The 18,993-nt window shown below is 34.7% G+C and overlaps 1 protein-coding gene across 1 annotated transcript; it reads right to left on the minus strand.

Annotated features, from left to right (window-relative positions):
* Positions 1–916: 916 nt before the first annotated feature.
* Positions 917–6,318, minus strand: LOC148846433 (UDP-Glycosyltransferase superfamily protein). The gene is made up of 2 exons (XM_088953258.1): positions 5,774–6,318; positions 917–1,921 (listed from the first exon to the last, which is right to left on the minus strand). The coding sequence occupies exons 1-2, from the start codon at positions 6,276–6,278 to the stop codon at positions 1,050–1,052; spliced, it is 1,377 nt and encodes a 458-aa protein (XP_088809384.1). The 5' UTR covers positions 6,279–6,318; the 3' UTR covers positions 917–1,049.
* Between the last annotated feature and the right edge of the window lie 12,675 nt (positions 6,319–18,993).

Below are 18,993 nucleotides of genomic sequence, written 5' to 3' on the forward strand. Positions count from 1 at the left end.
AGTCGGGCCTGGTATTTAAAGCCTAAGCTCGATCCTGACCCTACGGGCTTGAAATTTTGTCCAAGCCCAAAAAACAGTTCTAGTTGAAACCTCCCCCTAAAATTTGGTAATTGCAATAACCACCCTTGAACTTTCTAACATAGATGCAAATAGACACCCTCTGTTATAATCCTTTAACAAGAGACAAAAAAATGTCCAAAATACCTATATAGCTACTATTGAGGCTGGTTTCTTTAGAAAAAATAATACAAGTTTTATGAACAAAAAAGAAAAAGGGTTTTAAGTTGCTTTTGAGCGATTGATATGAAGGGTGAATTTGAAAAATAAATCAATTTCAGAAAAGAGTTTGGAGGGATTTGGGGTAGTGATTGATATGAAGAGAAAATTTGGAAAATAAATATTTTGGTCAAAAGTAATTGCATAGATATTTTGGACATTTTTGTGCTGCTTTTTAGAAGATTCTAATAGAGGGGATCTACCTGCAATTGTATTAGAAAGTTCAAGGGAGGTGATTGTAATTACCAAACTTATGGGGACGTTTCAACAACAATCAGAAACATTTAGGGGAGGTTTTGGCATTTTACCTACTTTTTTTTTTTAAGTGGATAGAAAGACATATATCTGAGGAATGAATATTTTTGTTTGAGAGTGGAAGTAACCACTTTTGATATTTTCATTCTTGAGAAAATAAGATACCACTTGTATGAGAGAGAAACTCTTTAGTCTGAGGGCTTTGTTTTAATACGCATATAAGATGCTTACATCTTGAGCTGGTTCTATTTAATCTCTTCTAATCAAGGTTGATCAATGAATGAAATAGAACCTCTCATTTCTCACTTTCTCTAATCACTAGTATACTATGACCCAAAATATGTGATTCACTTGGGATTACCTAGAGCCATTACCAACTCCCTCATTCATGTAAACACTTGAGAGTAATTGGGATGTTAAATATTTAGGTATGACATCAAGATCAACAACTCCTTGACAGGAAAGAAAACAATACACAACATCATGATACAAGATTTAATGAGATGGTGTGTTACAAATCATTTATCAAGATCATTAGTGAAGGCTTTTAGACTGGCCAAAGCCCTCAATTTCCCTTCTTTCCCCACAGCTCTTGTCTTCAATTTGATCATCCTCTGCTGCATTTCTCCTCCCTCCTCCATTATGCTCCTCACACCCTCCTCCACATCTCTGCGGCCAATCCTGTTGAGCTTCACCCCTACCCCCCACACATCCACAATGTAAGTGCAGTTCACAAACTGGTCCCCTGAAACAGGATAGCAGAGCAGGAGCTTCCCACCTTGTATGGCTTCCATTGTGGAATTCCATCCACAGTGTGTGAGATAGCATCCAATCTCTTCACGTTGAAGCAACTCTTTCTGAGGAGCCCATGAGACTACCTTGCCTCGCTCACCCACCCTCTCCAGGAACCCAACTGGTAAACCTTTTCGCCACATAGGAGCCAGAACCAGAATGAATGGCCTCTTGGTGGCCTCAAGGCCCAAGGTCAACTCTTGAATTTTTTCATCCCTAATGGGGGCAACCCAACTTCCAAATGACACATAGATCACAGACCCTGGTTTCTGCTTGCCCAGCCAATCCAAGCAGCTCATATCCTCTTCCCAGAAGCTAGGGTGTTTGCTTTCTGTATGCTTGATCAGAGCTCCAACTGGGAAAATACTTGGACCATTGTTGTGGGTTGGCTGAAACTGTTCTCTGTATCCATCACGTTCTTCTGGAAATGAGTTGACAAGGAGCCACTTCAGGGATCTTGATCTTTCTAGTGTCCTTAACCAGAAGGCGAACCTCGACTTTCGTGCCACAGAGTTCCCTACTAACCACGGTAGATCTTCCAAGCTGAACATGGGTTGACCAGGAAGAACAAGTCCTGCACATTTTTGTTGGGGACTTCCTGCCAAAGCATCAAATAACCATTAATTTTAATTAATATACACCAAACAAGCTCTTGTAATAATCAATTAATGATCAATGCTTTAGAAGTGTTTGATGGAGATGTCAGCTGCATTTGGGCAATCTTTTGTTCAAGTTCACGAGTCAGCTCTCAAGGATTCCAGGGCAGTGTTTGGCGCAGCCTATGGGTCATGGCCTTAACCAGAACGCTAGTCCTAAGGCTGTCAATGGGTCGGATATGATACGGGTTCTGCACTAACTTCAATTCGAATCTGAACTGACTAAATACACCGACCCATATGTAATGACAACGATCAGGCTAAATTAAATAAGGATTTGCTTAACCCGAAACCGATTTAAAACCCTAATAAAAATTTATAGGGACGTGCCAGTGTGGGTTTGCCACTTGACCCGACCCACTGACATACCTACCTCAGTTCTACCCCACAGTACAGCCTCAAATAATGCTGGACACATTAAATCGACGTTGTAGGCCTGTGGCAGAGTTGTAGTTCTCTCACTGAAATCAAGTTTGGATTTGCTCCTCACTTAGATCTCACATTATGTATCAGCCACATATTGGGGACAACTCTCGTTCTTGTATGTTATTCATAGAAAATGTTCCCAATACAAGGTAGGATCAGAGATGTGGTTGTGAGGTCAGTGTGAAGGGTGAAATGTGAGATGTGAGATCCGTGTGATGAGTGAAGTCATGGTATCCATTAGGTATATGTTTAGTATAGTTACTATTTATTAAATAAATGTTTATATTTGATTTGTTTTCAAAACTAAGAAAAGTATTTGATAAATCATTTATGGACACTTAGGCGTCATTAGACATCACATCAACGAAATAATGAATAAACACTTAACTGTTGGGAGAAGCAATAAAATGAAACTTCCCTTAACAATTAATGTACACATAGATCAAAACCCAATTTTATGAATATCAATACAAACAGATGAATATAATAAAAAAAATACTAATTTAACAATAATATAACGATAGTTTTATAAATACCTATCACAAAACACCCGTACAACAAACCACATGCTAAATCTCAACAATCTCACTTCCTACCCATAAACATAAAAAAAAATAAAAATCTCAGTAACTTACTTTTGCCCAAACTAAAGGAAAGGTACCATGGGTCATTTATTAAAATATCTTCTTGTATTTGCCATTTTCCCTTTACACTCTGCACCCCATGTGTAAAAGAAAGAAGAAACTGCTTGTCACTTGGTCCATTAATACATATTAATTGCACAGTAGGGATTTTTTTTTTTTTTTTTTAATGCAGGTGGCTTCGAGTGCAGCTTGGGTTGGGACCACCCCAAATTAAGGTTGATGACTTAGAAACATGTTTACTTGCATGAATATAATAATATACATTAAATCATGCATGTGTTTGGAAATTTGATGGGTAAGATCCCAACCAGTTTTCATAATTGAATTGGGTCAATTAGAACATCTGATTAGGTGAGTTGGGATCTCTTGCCAATAAAATACATTTCAACACTCTACCACAATATGATCTAGCACAGCACATTTTATATATAATAAGTCTTACTTTTATGATGGGTCCGCATCTCATGATAAGATGTATAGTGCTAGATTATGTTGGTAGGGTGTTGAAATGTATTTTATTGGTAGGAAATCCTAACTTGATTGGATTGAGTTAGGGTTAGGATCTTAAGACATCCGATTTGATTAAAGTTAATTAGTCTCAAACCCGTGCCAATCTTACCCGAGTTGTATTCCTAAGGTGCCTGATCACATGGATTTGAGTGGCATGCATTCTTCAGGTTTGTCACTTCCTTAATGAACCCTTCAATGGGATCTGAAATGGTGAAATGGCTCATTTTCTTCTTTTTGTTACTTCTAGGCTCCATTTCAAGTTCTTTAACTTGGTGAGTTTGTTGAACAGCCATAAATTCAAAACTGTGTTACTGTGTATGATGACAATTGACATGAAAAAGGGTCTTAACCTTTGACAAAGTGGCTGTTTTCATACTTGAACCTGTTCTTATGCTTGCCAGCCCGAGAAGGAATGGAGGTCACCTGCATGCACATGTGCATATAACGTGTGAATGCATTTAAGCAAGATAAATTGTTTGATGGGAATCCTCTCTTTGATTGATGGAGCCTAGATTTCTTACTCACTTTTCCTATCCATTCTTTACAAGTCATGAATTGCAGCCACACATCTTTAAATTTATAATATAGATATGTGTCTTCAATTCACGATGAATAAAGAGTGAGTAAGAAATCTCGAATGTCTTTGATGAACTAAATCTACCCAATTGATCAGCCATTGGTTTTAAAAGGAGGAAAAGAAGGATAAAACTTGTTTATTGCCTGAAATTTTTGAGGCAATAAATGATGAAGGGAGCAGGATTAACACATATAATGACTCAATCAGAATATTCTTGTTGAATCACAGGTCACCTCACAAGGTAACAAGGTAAGTATGCCGACTTCCAACACTTAAATGTTTGCCTTATCAGGCCCATTGATTATGTTAGCCATGAAAGTTTTTTGCTTGTGTTATTTGTCAAAATTGAAAGAAAATAAATAAGGATTGGTTTCATACATGGATTGACAAGGACCAAACAAGTCGCTTATAAAAAATTAGATAAAAAAAATAAAGGAAAATCACCAAATGGGAATCAAGTGGATTGTATTATCCAGATGATCTCCCCAATCATGTAAGAACTTAACTGTACAATCTCTCTTTTATATTTTTTATTACTTTTATTTGTTTTTACCTGCAACACAAAATACAATTAGCTAACCTTTATTATGGATCTTAGACTGAGAGTGCCTTTTGGTCCAAAGAGGCTTATGAAAAAGTGACTTTTTAGAAATGGGCTTTTTCAAAAAATGTTTTTTAATGCTTGGCTGACACAAGTAGAGTGTTTTTCACATGCATTTTGAAATGGGCTTTTTTTTTTTTTTAAATGCAATAGGCCCTTTTGGACTTTCACCAGACAATCTCTCAATGGAAAAAGCCACAAAAAGCCCACTAGAAAAACACTCCCAAACGCAGCCTAGTTAATTCTAATAAGAGCAAGCTCAGAAAGAAAACTGTTTTAATGGGGCCTAAATTTCACTGCTTGTCATATATGTATGTAACTAAGAGTGTCAATGGACCGGTTTTGGATTGGACCATGTTCAATCCAAATTGATCAATTTGGACGGATTGAACGGACCAACAAGATATATTAGATTGGACCAATCCAATTTAAAACATTCATTAGATTGGATTGAACCTGGTCCGTTCATAATAAATTTTTATTGAATTGAATTGGATTAACCCAATATCTGAAAAGAATCTATATCAAAACAAATTTGAACAGATTAGACGGTCCATGCATTAAATTGGATCAGTCCAAAATAGTCTAAAATATTCATTGAATTAGATTGGACCTGGATATATGGACTCACATCGGACTAAATCGGATTGGACCAAATCCAGTCCAATTCATACCCCTATGCAACAGGTACTCATACTCTCACAATTATTTAATGATTCCTTAGTCAAGCTCGTTAAACATGGCATGTGGTTTGATACCACAGCTCCTAATAGACTTTGTTGATTTCTTATATACTTAAAATAAAATCCAAAGGGAGATGACTATACATGTTGCACATGCCCATTGATCTAAGAGCTGGGTGATGCTGCATTTCAAGACCCAAATCAAGTTTCAAATTTCAACTGGGTTTGGATAATTAGGGTTAATTCTGTATTAGTTGCTTAATTATTGTTGTTAATGGTTGCACCAAATTAACCACTATTATATATGAATATTGATATGAAACTAGAATTAATGAAAGCTGTAGCTAGCTTACCGAATTCATCGATGAGCCCAACCTTGATCATGTCCGGAATGGCCACACAGATACGATACATAGCAAGCATGGCGGGCCAGAATCCGGCCACCGGAACCCCGCAGCGGCCGGCAACTTCGATAGCCCAGGAGGCTAAGAAATCAACCACCACACAAGCCACTCTTCCATCTCGACTGAAGCTACGAATGATGCGCTCCAGATGGGCCGGCATGCTGTTCTCCATGGAAAACGCAATGGTGAAGAAGTCTCTGGGTTCGTTCTCTCTCAGGCCGTCTGGAATGGAGATGAAGGAGACGCCATAGTTGGGTTGGATGTGCGACATGATCTTGAGGTGCAGATAGTCTGGGACGACCAGCACAGGGTCGAACTCAAGGTCGCGAAGGGCCAAGGCTAGCTGGACCATGGGGGTGACATGGCCTTGTGCTGGATAGGGAACCAGAACAATCCTTGCTTTCTTCTCCATGTTCCTCTTCGTTCTTTTGCCTGCAAAGTCAACCCAACTCATGGCTGCTTCATATATTTGATCAATTAGCCTCTGGACAGGAGAGAGCTGGGGTTGATGATGACTGGTTAGTCAATTATGCACGTGCCTAGAGATGCGTGCTTTTTTTGCCCAACTTGATTGAGACCTGTTTGCAACCAAACTGGGAAAAAGTAGGGTAAAGCTCTGATCCATCCAGTAAAGGGTATTAGCCTTTCTTCTTTTTGCAGCGTGAACTGATCATGAACCATCAACAGGGGTGAGGGGTGAGGGGTCCCACCAAAATCAAATGTATCCCATCAATCAACCATCACATCAAATGGGAAAATGGAAAAGGATCTGATATGATCTATTTAAAAATATCATGGTGGGCCTCACATCCTCGATGTTAAAGCATCTGCTTGGGATGGTGGTATTTCCAGAATGCAAAGTTTAAAGTATTGACATCTATTGGCCTAAATTGGCCCATACGTATCATACTGATTGCTTTCCCATATGCCCCTATAAGGATTGTATGAGATCAGCTACCGGCTTAAAAAGGTAGTCGAGCCTTAAACTATCCCTCTAAACCAATTTAAAAAAAAATGAAAAAAAAAAAAAAAAAAAAACACTACGGATACACCCCACATATCAACCCATGTCAATATTTAATACCTTGCCAGAATTTTCACCAAACATAGATTATAAGCTGCCTGAGTAAGGTTAACCTCGGAAAGCCAAAAACTGCCATGCATCAACCCTCCCAAACGAGCAATTATTGACTTTTGAAAGATACAAAATAAGAGGCATCAGAGTTAGGCGTAAGGCACTAATAAACAAGTGTTTTGGCCCTTTTGCGCATAAAAGAAGCATGCTTAATATAATGAAAAAATGAAGATGGGTTAGTAGTTTTTTTGAGTCGGCACTCTCTGCAATTAAAAGAGGAATGACAAAGGGCCAAATTTTAACAGTGTCCTATTTAGAGCCACTTTTGCCTTTTTGGCTCAGTTTGGAAAGAGTATAAATACAAAAATGTACAGTTATATATATACATATATATATGGCTCAGTTAATAGTTTTTTGCATTTTAAGCTGTATTTGGAAATGCTGCAAATGGAGTGTAAATTTCGGTTTAGGGTAAATTTGCACTCTGATTTATTTTTTTCTGTGTTTAGCAACATTATATTTATGCATTATAAATGATATAAAACAGATTTTTCAAAGTATATTTACATTGGTAATAAGATGTAAAAGTGCATCAATAAAAAAAAAAGTAAATTTGCATTCAATTGGGCTTTTGATAAAAAAAAAGCATATATTTTATTGGAATTCGTGTTTGTATCCATTACAGTTAAAAGCCTGTTTGATAAAATGGTAAATTCGTCAATGCAAAACTAACCCAACTTTGCAATTTATATGAACCAATTTACACTCTACAAATTTACATCCACACTTATTTGCACCGTTCCCAAACGCAACCTTGTATGTTTATTCCTTCCAAACCGAGCCTTTATATCTTAAACAAATTTTTTATTTTGGACATCAATTCCAAAAATCTGGGGGTTCTTGGCACCAATGTTTTAAAATCCGACTTGGAATTGGAACCCTTCTGACCACTGGTTTTCAGGTCGATGGTTTGGCTGGCACCAATGTTTTAAAATCCGACTTGGAATTGGAACCCTTCTGACCACTGGTTTTCAGGTCGATGGTTTGGCTGTTCGGTTTGAATGGATGGCCTGTTCTGATGAAAAAATAAAAATCAAAATCAATTGAATGAATTGACGGTTTGACATTTATTTTTAATGAATAATTATTTTTTATGAACAAATTAAAATGGATGGTTGGCAAGTGTCATGTTTTTAAAACCAATTCGGAAGTAAAATTAATTTTTTATGTGATGGGTTAATGATTTAAATAAATCATAATTAAATAATAAAAATATTATAAATATAAAACCATTTTAAAGATTTACAAATAATGGTTGTTTTTTATTAATTAATAAAGTTCTAACCAATGACCCACTAATTGGGTCAAACGGTTCAATGGTTCAACCTGGCAGATTGTTGGGTCATTGACCAAATCAACATTTTTATAGGCAATCAGTTTGGTGGTGAAACGGGCTTGAAATTCTAACCAAACAACAGGTCAACCAATCCAGCTAAAACACTAGTTGTTATTAGGATATGTTTATTAGCATCTTTACTTGGGATGGGTTTGATATGCTTGTAATTAGGGTTGTAAATGAATTGAATCAAATTTGATTTGTTTATATTTGAATTCAAATCAGATCATATCCAGATTTCTATGAATGTTAGCAATTAGCATTACTAAAAGACAGAACTTTGTTTGGATGGGTCACCGTTTCTTTAGCCGTCTAATTTGTAGTTTGATTGGTCTCCTTATAGACATGAAGATATTCCATTCTGCCTTTCAAGAGCTCACCAATTAGAGGTGGCCATGAACTAAGCTCTTTATGAATTATTTGAGCTCGGCTCATAAAAAGCTTGGCTCAGCTTGGTTTATCTTTGAATCGAGTTTGGGCCCAATTTACAGGCTTATTTAATAATCGAACTGAACTCGAATAACTAATTATTATAATTCCTAATTTTTTAAATATCAAATAAAAAATATTTTTTATCTATATATTTTTTTTATAAAACATTTTTTCTCAAGTCAAATTCGAGCCGGCTCAAACTCTAGCTCAAGATCGAACTCGAGCCTTATATACCTTAGCAAACCAAGCTCAAACCTTATACTATTCTCAGCACTTGATGAGAAAGAGAATCAATGGAATGGTACCTGTAATTTAAAGCTTTATTATGGGCCTCGTAAGTAGCCCATGCTTCCGCAACATTTATTCGAGTACTGCTTATACGGTAGGCTTTTAACTTCCAAAATTCTTTCAATAGAATCTTGAGCAATAAAAGCAATGGGACAAGCTCCACTATCATTTCGTGATGCATCAAAATTTATTTTAATAGCCTCCACTATCGTATTAGCTGGACCAGCACTCTAATTATTAAATGTTTTATCATTTCGAATTTTCCAAAGGCACCAAATAATTAAGGCAGACTTCTCCTTGACTTGAGCAATTTGGTCACCAACTCCATTGTCACTAGTCATTCCTACAAAAGAGTTTTCTGTAGCCATTCTCACTTGCTTTGACAAAGGGAAAGTTGTAAAAATGTGATCCGTATCCTCTGTCTCCCCACAAAGGCTACTAAAACTTTCTTCACTTATTAAACAAGAAAAGCAAGAAAGTTTTAACTTTGGGGCAAGCCAAGTCTCCAAATTCTAAATAGTAATTTATCAACCAATTCACTACCTCTTCTAGCTATAAAGGCTTCATTGTAAGCTGATTTAACCATAAATAAATCTTTAAGCTGCGTTTGGGAACGATGCAAAGAAGTGTGAATGTAAATATGTAGAGTATAAAACCGTTCATATAAATTACAAACTTTGGTTAATTTTGCACTGATAAATTTACCTTCCTACCAAATAAAATTTTAGTTGTAATAGGTGCAAATACGAATTCCAATAAAACATATATCTTTTTTTTTTTTTATCAAAAACCCACTTGAATGCAAATTTATTTCTTTTTCATTGATGTACTATTACATCTTATTATCAATGTAAATATACATAGGAAAATGTATTTTTTGTCATTTGTCAATACATAAATGCAATGTTGCCAAATAAAATCAAAAGTGAATCAGAGTGCAAATTTACCCTGAATCGAGACTTACACTCCATTTGCATTGTTTTCAAATGCAGCCTTAGAATTAAGTCTCCTTCAAAGGGGTATTGGTTGGTCAGTACGTGATAGTTGATCTATCAACTTTTGGAAAGACACGTGGATAGACGATCTTCCTTTAAATGAGGTGGTGCCTTCTGATCTTAATTCTGAAGATCTGAGTGTTTGATGTCATCGACCATGAAAGAAAAGTATGGCGATAAGACTCTGTATTTAGGCTCCCTCTGTATCAAAATTTGAAATGGGCAAAGTTTTCAAGCTAAAGTATATTCTTGCACCATTTATGATGAAAACTTTGCATTGATTGTAAAGATCTGAAAAAAAAAAATTATAATAAAACAACAACAATAACATTCAAAGGGCCGAATTGGTTCAAGGTGGGGAATAGGATCAAACTGTTTAGGGTGGGGGTAACCCTAATCCCTTGATATTCCTAAGACCCATTTGAGAAGGTTAAGCTGAAGATTTCGGTTAAACTGGTTCAGGTTCAACAGTAAATCATTCCTAAAGACTGAAGTTGATAGCCCTTCAAATGATTGATTAATTAATAATAGGCTTGTCAGTGATACATAAAATTCTAATTATATTATGATATTTTTTATTTTAATATATAAAATTTATGTAATTATTTTTAAAATTATAAAAAAAATATTATATATAATAAATTTAGCATATTATATTTATATTAATTTATTATATATAAGAGTTAAAAAATTAAAGTTAAAATCTGATTACGAGGTCTTCAAAACCGATTAGATTTAGATACTTTTCAATAATCAATCGGAATTTGAATTTTGCTGATCAATCGATGCTATCCGAATTCAATTCATTTGCAAACTCTAATTAATAGTCAATTTGTGCTTTTCGGATTTTTTACCAAACTATCCATATGGGTCCCAGCCCCCTTTAGACTGCCCCCGACAATGTTCCACACCTTGTCTTGAAACATCTTCCGATAATAATATCAGGAATAATGATGCCATCGTCAGAAGATAATTTCAATATACGACAGAATGTGAGACGTTGTAGGGGCAGTTTTGTAGGGGACAGATTTGAACTCGACCTCCGGCCCTTTCAAAGTGACGCGTAATTTGGTAGCTTCTGCCCTCTAGACCTTACAAAGGGGCACCCCTCTAATTTGGGCTGTACCTATTATGGATGATGTTACGTACGTGGCAGTTTAACAACCAAGTTAGTTAAAGGATATAATAACCTCATTTGTATGGTGGCTTAGGCAAAGACCGAAAAAGCTACAGCATGCGGCATGCCTCGCTATTCACGCACGTTGTTTGCGTGAAGAAATGTTTGTTGGCACCAATGAATATTTTATACAGAGAAATACGGATATTACTATTTTATATCGTTGGACCATAGTTGGTAGTAGGAGAGACATCGTGCATGTGGATTAACAGTTCACTCATATTTTATTATTGTTACACCCATCTTTCTTCTTCTTCTTCTTATTATTATTATTAATGTCATAGTCCTAAAATCTCATTAAATGATAGGATAACGATTCTAAAATTGAATGGATCAGATCGAATTCGAACAGAATATAGGCCCCACTGTATTCGTGGTAAGTTGTTTACATTTATCTGAATAAGTGCTATTTGGGGAATTGTTACCCAATTAAATATATTAACTTGTGTTCTTTTGTCAAGAAATGTTAATTGGACAAATGAAACAATATCCAGATCATTAACTTTTATGTGTTGATAGGAGCATTTTAATACCACATGTTTGACCATTTTCCTCTCCATGACAAGATAATTTAGTAATTTAGATAGCCCTATCCAATCGCAGGACTCACACATGTTGGGCAGTGCGTGTTAGAGTAGAGCCAATCAGCTAATGCACTGCTTAGTTCGGCAGATTTTAAGGAACCAGTGGCACGGGGTCACTTGGCAGTCTAGGATGGCCATGCTCCCCGTGTATGAACTCAATGCCCATTGTCCAAGCTCACCTACCTCCAGGCGGTTTCAAATATAAATATGAGGTGACCCCCTCCAAGTAAATGATCGAATACTTAGCTTTCTCCCAGTACTTGAGATCCACTACTCTTTAATGACCTTGTCTGGGTGCTCGCACCTCAAACTTCTTCCACCCCACACCTCAGTACTAACTTGACCGTCGGAGTTCTCGCCTCGGGTCTTCACCCGAGACCTTTGACATTTTTCCCTCTTGCAGAACCGACGCCCAAGCCCTTGGCTACCTCAGACATAAGACATAGTGCACCTCGGACTTTGGACCTCGAATCCTCACCACCTCGATCTCTACTTCTCGGTCACCTCAGTCTTCAAACCTCTGACACCTTGATCTTGCTCGGGCTTAGGAGTGAATTGACAATATTGTCCTCAGCCTATCTGAGCATCAACATATATATATATATATATATATATATATATAGATGCAAACAAATGTGGGAACTTATTAACTTTTCCATTGACCAGCTACCCCCTCCAAACTTACCAGCAAATAATAGAGCCTAAATTCAATCTAATAAGAGTCACCGCTATGCGCTATCTAATAAATATGTACAACACAAATTCAATTTGAATTTGGTTTACATATTTGAGTATTTGGTTTGAATAAAATATGAATAAATTATAAAGTTAAAATAAACTTATAGTATTAAACATAAAAAATATATTATAAATAGAAAAAAATGAGTACGTCTAATTGCAATTCCTACTAAAATTTAAAGAATTTTAGTAGTAAAGAAACAATATTTATAATGGGATCAGACTGGATCAAGCAATTGCGGAACTCAATCTAATTAATAAATGGATCATTTTTCGGATCCGGTTCAATCAGATCATGTCTGTTGACTTAAATGAACAAAATTCAAATTTGAACCAATAATATTATTATATGTTTGTTGATATTTTTTTTGAACCATTGGTTTGAATTTGACCCTCTTGTTTGGGTTTGAATTTGGTTAAAACTGAACTCATGTCTGGCTAGCAATGGTTTGAGATTCAATTGCATTCCTTGGATTTTCATAATTGATGTGAAAAGAATGAATAGGTGCCAAGTTATAGAAATCTTAGAAGATGAGGATATCTTAGAGAGAGAGAGAGAGAGAGAGAGAGAGAGAGAGAGAGATGGTCCACGTCAACAGCCCTCCCCTCCTCCTATTCCCCCTTCTCCCATAACCCCATCCCTACTCTCTCATTGAGTATCTCCCTTGATCCCTTTCACCCTACCTAGGCCTTTCAATAGGCCACATGGAAAGAGAGTTCACAAAGCAAGAAAGAGAGATTAGTTTTTCTAACATTTAGCCAAGTGGCACCATTATTCCCCAATTTCTCTGAAATCATCTCTAATTCATATTTATCCTCTCCCTCAATTTTCATCTATATCTATCTGAAAAAACTTTGAATTAAAAAATTTTAAGAATTATTTAAATATTATAATGAAATTAGGTAATAACTTTATTAAAAACACAAAAATATTATATTAGATTTAATAATATTCATATTATTAACAATTTTATATTTTATGAAATTCATATTGAAATTATGCACTTACAATATAAATTATAATTCTATAAATTATTCAATTTAAATTTAAACAACAAAATTATTTAAATATTATTCAAATAATAAAGATTTAAAAATAAAAAAATGTTATTTATGTATTTTAAATATAAAAATATAAAAATATAAAAATAGTTAATAATTATATAACGAAATATTTAATATTACATAATAACTTAAAAAATGAATTTTAAATATTTTACATATTATTTAAATATATAAATAACTAAATATTTTAAATAATTAAATATTTAACATAATTAAATTTTAAATAGTTAAAACAATCAAATTACGTAATAAATTTAAAAAAATTCTTAAAGGTAGAAAAATAATTATAATAGATTTCATAATATTCAAATTAACAATAGTTTTGTATTATACCACATTAATATCAAAATTATGGAATAATAATGTAAATTAAAATTTTATAGATTATTAAATTCAATGAATAGCTAATAATTTAAAATTTAAATAATGATATATTTAAATAACTAAATAATATTGTAAATAACTTATTTTAAATATTTTAAATTTGTAAAAAATAACTAAATCATATTTTAAATATGATATAAAAATAAAAAATAGATTAAAGAATGAAATTATGTAATAAATTTAAGAAATTTACCAAAACCACAAAAATAATTATAATAGATTTAATAATGTTTTATAAAAAAATATAAAATAAAAATAATTTTAAAATTAAAAAAAATTGAAATAATGAAAAATATATTAATAAATTTAGAGATATTGAAGATTATAAATAACAAAAATATGTAATAACTTTAAAAAATATGTTTTTATAGATAAAAAATAGAAAACTAATTTCAATTATTAATTTACTAACAATAAAAAAATTACTTCATTTATATCAATTAATAATTCTGCAAAATAACTTTTGGAAAAATGAATTGTTATTAATATTAATTTTAAAATATTTATCTATATTTATTATATTTTTATATATGTTAAAATTTATATTTATTTTATATATACACACACACACTCACTCTTATAAAGTGGATACTTGCCTTAGTTTTAATGCAGGTCATAAAATTAAAATTGATTATGTGTGTAAACTTATATCATTTCACTTCACTTGCACATGTGCATGTACTGACACTACTAATCACTAAATAAAGCATTAACATGGTTGCATCTTCTTGATTGTATGATGAGCATTAATAAATGAGTTTCTTCTTTTTAGGCTTCAAAAAATAATAATTTTGATTGTCAAGTAGAACTTGAGGGATAATAAAAGAACTATTAGGTCCATTGTCAAAATACCAAGCTAGAGGCTTGTTAAGTAGTTGAGATTTGAGATGGTCTCTCATGTCGCTCCAAAAAAGGAGGTGTATTAATCAAACCTAATCTCTTAGTGGTATGTCTAGTGAGAGATCAGATTACCAGAATTTGATAGTTGTTTTACTTACTATAGAGCCACTCATTTTGCTCCACACTAGCCATAAAGTGCATATGACCCACAATAACTCAATCTCTTACTTGCATTTGTGGTTAGTGTAGAGCAAAATGATTGGTCCCTCAACCAGTAAAACAATAATCAAATTCAATTAAGTGCTCATTTTATTTGTAGAAATAGGAGTTTAGAATCGAAATCAACCATTCTGATACCAACTATTTTGTTTGGGAAGAATTGGAATCTCATTCCCATTCCTGGTGGAATGGCATTCTCCAATTTGAGGGAATGGTCATACTCTCCCCCTCTCTTGGGAATCAAATCCCATCTAGCTGATTTCAATTCCCAATTCAATTCCTATTTGAGCCAAAAAAAAAAAAACTATGGGAATAGACCATTCTAATTCCAATTCCAACTACAAAACCAAATGAACCCTGATCCTTTCTAGTCCAATGGGCCTAATGTGCACCTTATTCTATCCTCAATTCTCCACCCTATTCTTCTGCGATGTATACCATGTGATACCTAGATAATAATAATTAGAACAACAACAACAATAACAACAACAACAATAATAATAATAATAATTTCTTATTGGATCAGATCAAATAATCCCAAATAATAATAAGGTTAGTTCTAATAATGAAAGGACAAGATAAGCTATGGGGCACACCAAAAAGGACTTGGGTTGGGTAAAAAATATAAGAAACTATTTAAGCACTCATAATTTAAAGGGTAAATTCCACTTTAGTACCCTGAACTTTGAGGGTAGTGTCAAGTTAGTACCCGAACTTTCAAACGTGTCACTACAGCACCCAAACTTTCAAAAAGTGTTAATTTAATCCCTACCGTTAACAGTCTGTCAATTATCTTAGTGATGACATGTGCAACTTAAAATTTTTCAAAATGTCAAAGCTATTCTTGAAAACAAAACACTGTTCATTCTCTTCTACCTCAAGACTGAACCATAATAACACTGAGCCATCATGTGATATTCTCAAGACCATATTGAAGGATATTCTCCATTTCAAACAGCAACAGGAGACTACTACTACTACTACCACTACTACCACTACTACCACTACTACTACTACTGCCACTACTACCACTACTACTGCTACGGGGAAGAAAGAGAAGGATATTTGGCAAACTTAGTTTTTTCCCTTATTTAATGCCCATTATCTTATGTGTCTGGGTGATGTCTCCATGACTTGTCTATCGTCCAAAATCCCAGATCCCTCAGATTCTACCAAGACAATTGATCATCCTCCTGTAGTAACATGAAGGCATTTTGATCAGCTCGTTTTAAGTTGGATTATTTCTTCACTCTCAGAGAGTGTAATTCCCACTACTGCAACTGCTTGGAGATCACTTGCTGGAACTTATCGCTCTCCTTCTTGTGCTAGAGTCCTTCAACAGGTTGCAGCTTTAAACAATGAAGAAAGGTGCAAGCTATATTCATGAGTATGTTCAAAATGCTAAACATCTTACTAATTGCCTTTTTGCTTTCTCTGAACCAATGATGGATAAAATGATATGGTCCTCTACATTCTTGTTGGCTTAAGACCTAGATATGAGTTATTTGTCACCTCTCTCACTATGAGGATGGACACTGACTCTATCACATTAGAGGATCTCCAAGGTCTGCTCTTGAGCCATGAGATCTAGCTTCAGTAGCACTCACATTCCTCTACCTTAGACCCAACCACTCCAGCAGCCAACATGGCATGGGTAGGCAACAGACCTTCAAATCAATCTCATGGTCGTAGAACTAGTACTAGTACACGTGGATCTCACAAAAACAACATGGGTGGTCGTAGTCGTGGTCGTGATCAACATACCCCCACTAATGGACTGGTTTGTCGATTGCGTAACCGGCCAGGACATGCTATTCTTACTTGTAGACGGTGTTTAGATGCCTCCTATCATGGTGAACAGGCTTCTCCACCTATGCAAGCGTACTATGCCAATACATCACCCTTCTCTACAGGTTTTGATCCAAATTGGTACCCTGATTTGGGTGCCACTAATTACATGACACTGGATCTCAACAACTTGCAGTAACAGATGGATTATAGTGGTATAGATCAGGTGCAAGTCGGCAATGGTTTAAGTTTGGCTATTAATCATATAGGTGTTCAATTTTTACTCATAATAATCATTCTTTCCACCTCAATAATTTGCTTAATGTTCCTTTTCTTTCCCAAAATCTTTTATCTGTTTCACAATTCACCAAAGGTAACAATTTACTTTTTGAATTTCATTCTTTTCATTTTTGTTATGAAGGAACCTATCATGGGAAGGGAAGTGCTTCGAGGTCGCAATGTGAATGGTCTCTACTGTCTTCCTTCATCAATAAATGCATTAGCTACGGGTACTCATGGTTTGCCTCCTCAAACTCTCTCAAGTGTTCGTGTTAGCTCCTCTCATTGGCATGCCCGTTTGGGCCATCCGACACTTCAAGTAGTACACAAAGTTACCGCTTCCTTAGGTTTTCAATTTAATAATGATATATATAGTTCTCTTTGCTATTCATGTCAAAGGGCCAAGAGTCATCAATTGCTTTTTACTTTGTCTTCTTTTAAGGCCACTTCTCCTCTTGAACTGATAATGTTTGATGTATGGGGTCCTTCCCCTTCTCTTTCCAATAATGGGTACCAGTATTATGTTATTTTCATTGATCACTTTCCTCGTTTTACATGGTTATACCCTCTTGATTGCAAATCCAATGTTTACTTTATTTTTCTTCAATTCCAACGCAATGTTGAAAATATCTTTTCCTCCAAAATAAAATAGTTTCAAAGTGATTGGGGTGGAGAGCTTCGGCACCTTTTTAAATACTTTGCTAAATGAGGCATTTCACATAGGGTTTCATGCCCACATACACACCAACAAAATGGTGCTACTGAGTGCAAGCACCGCCACGTCATTGAAAACGCCTTGGCTCTCCTTAGCCTCACACCCTCTTTGTTTCCGGAATGATGTTGTTCATTGTGTTGTGTTTTAAATCAATCGAATTCCCTTTCCCATTCTTGGAGGTCTTTCTCCCTTTGAGAAATTATTTGGACGCCCTCCTGATTATACTATGCTTCGAACTTTTGGGTGCACTTGCTACCCACTATTAAGACCCTATAATAAATTTGCATACCGATCTAATAAGTTTATTTATTGGCTACAGTGCTATGCATAAAGGTTATCGGTGTTAACACGTCCAGATGTGATGTGGCTTATGCAGTAAACAAAGTTTGTCAATTCCTCTCAACTCCGACAACCATTCACTAGAGTGTCATTAAAGATATTTTGTATTCATGGATTATGTTTATAACCCTCTTCTCCATTCTCATTTACTGCTTATACGGATTCGGATTGGGTTGGATGCCCAGATGACCACCTAAATATGGTACATTTGGTTTGATAGAAAATAAGAGGGAAAATCAAATTGGATCATTCCCAATTAATTCTAAAGAATTTTAATAGTAAAAGAATAATATTTTGCAAATGCATCATATAATTGGATTGGGCCCATCAATGTTCCAACTCAATCTAATTTATAAATGGATCATTTTTGGATCGGATTCAATGAATCTAATTTAAATGAACAAAATTTAAATTTGAAGCAATAAGGTTATTATCTAGGACACTCCACATATGTGCCAAGTAAGCATGGTGGTTTTGCTACCTACTTTTTTTTGTTCGGTTGTGGTGGTGTTTGTAAAAATAAAAACCTATTTTAAACACCTCTTTTTGTGTGGAAGCTAGCATTGTAAGAATATCTTGCATTGGTGCATCCATTTTCTACCTTTTTGTCTATGTGGAGCTTAATGGTGTCTAATTGGCATGAATAAATAATAAAAAATGTGTACATAATCTTATATTACTTTAACGACTTTTAAAATATAAACTTTTTATGAAAAAATACCCACAGTATCAAACACCCTCTATCCCTCTCTTGATAATTTTGAACCATTGGTTTGAATTTAACCCTCTTGTTTGGGTTTGAATTTGGTTAAAATATCCATAGTTTCAATTGCATCCCATGGATTTTGATGATTG

The sequence above is a fragment of the Nelumbo lutea genome, chromosome 7 (genome assembly GCF_056320005.1).
Source record: "Nelumbo lutea isolate HS-2025 chromosome 7, American lotus-T2T, whole genome shotgun sequence".
Lineage (NCBI taxonomy): Eukaryota > Viridiplantae > Streptophyta > Magnoliopsida > Proteales > Nelumbonaceae > Nelumbo > Nelumbo lutea.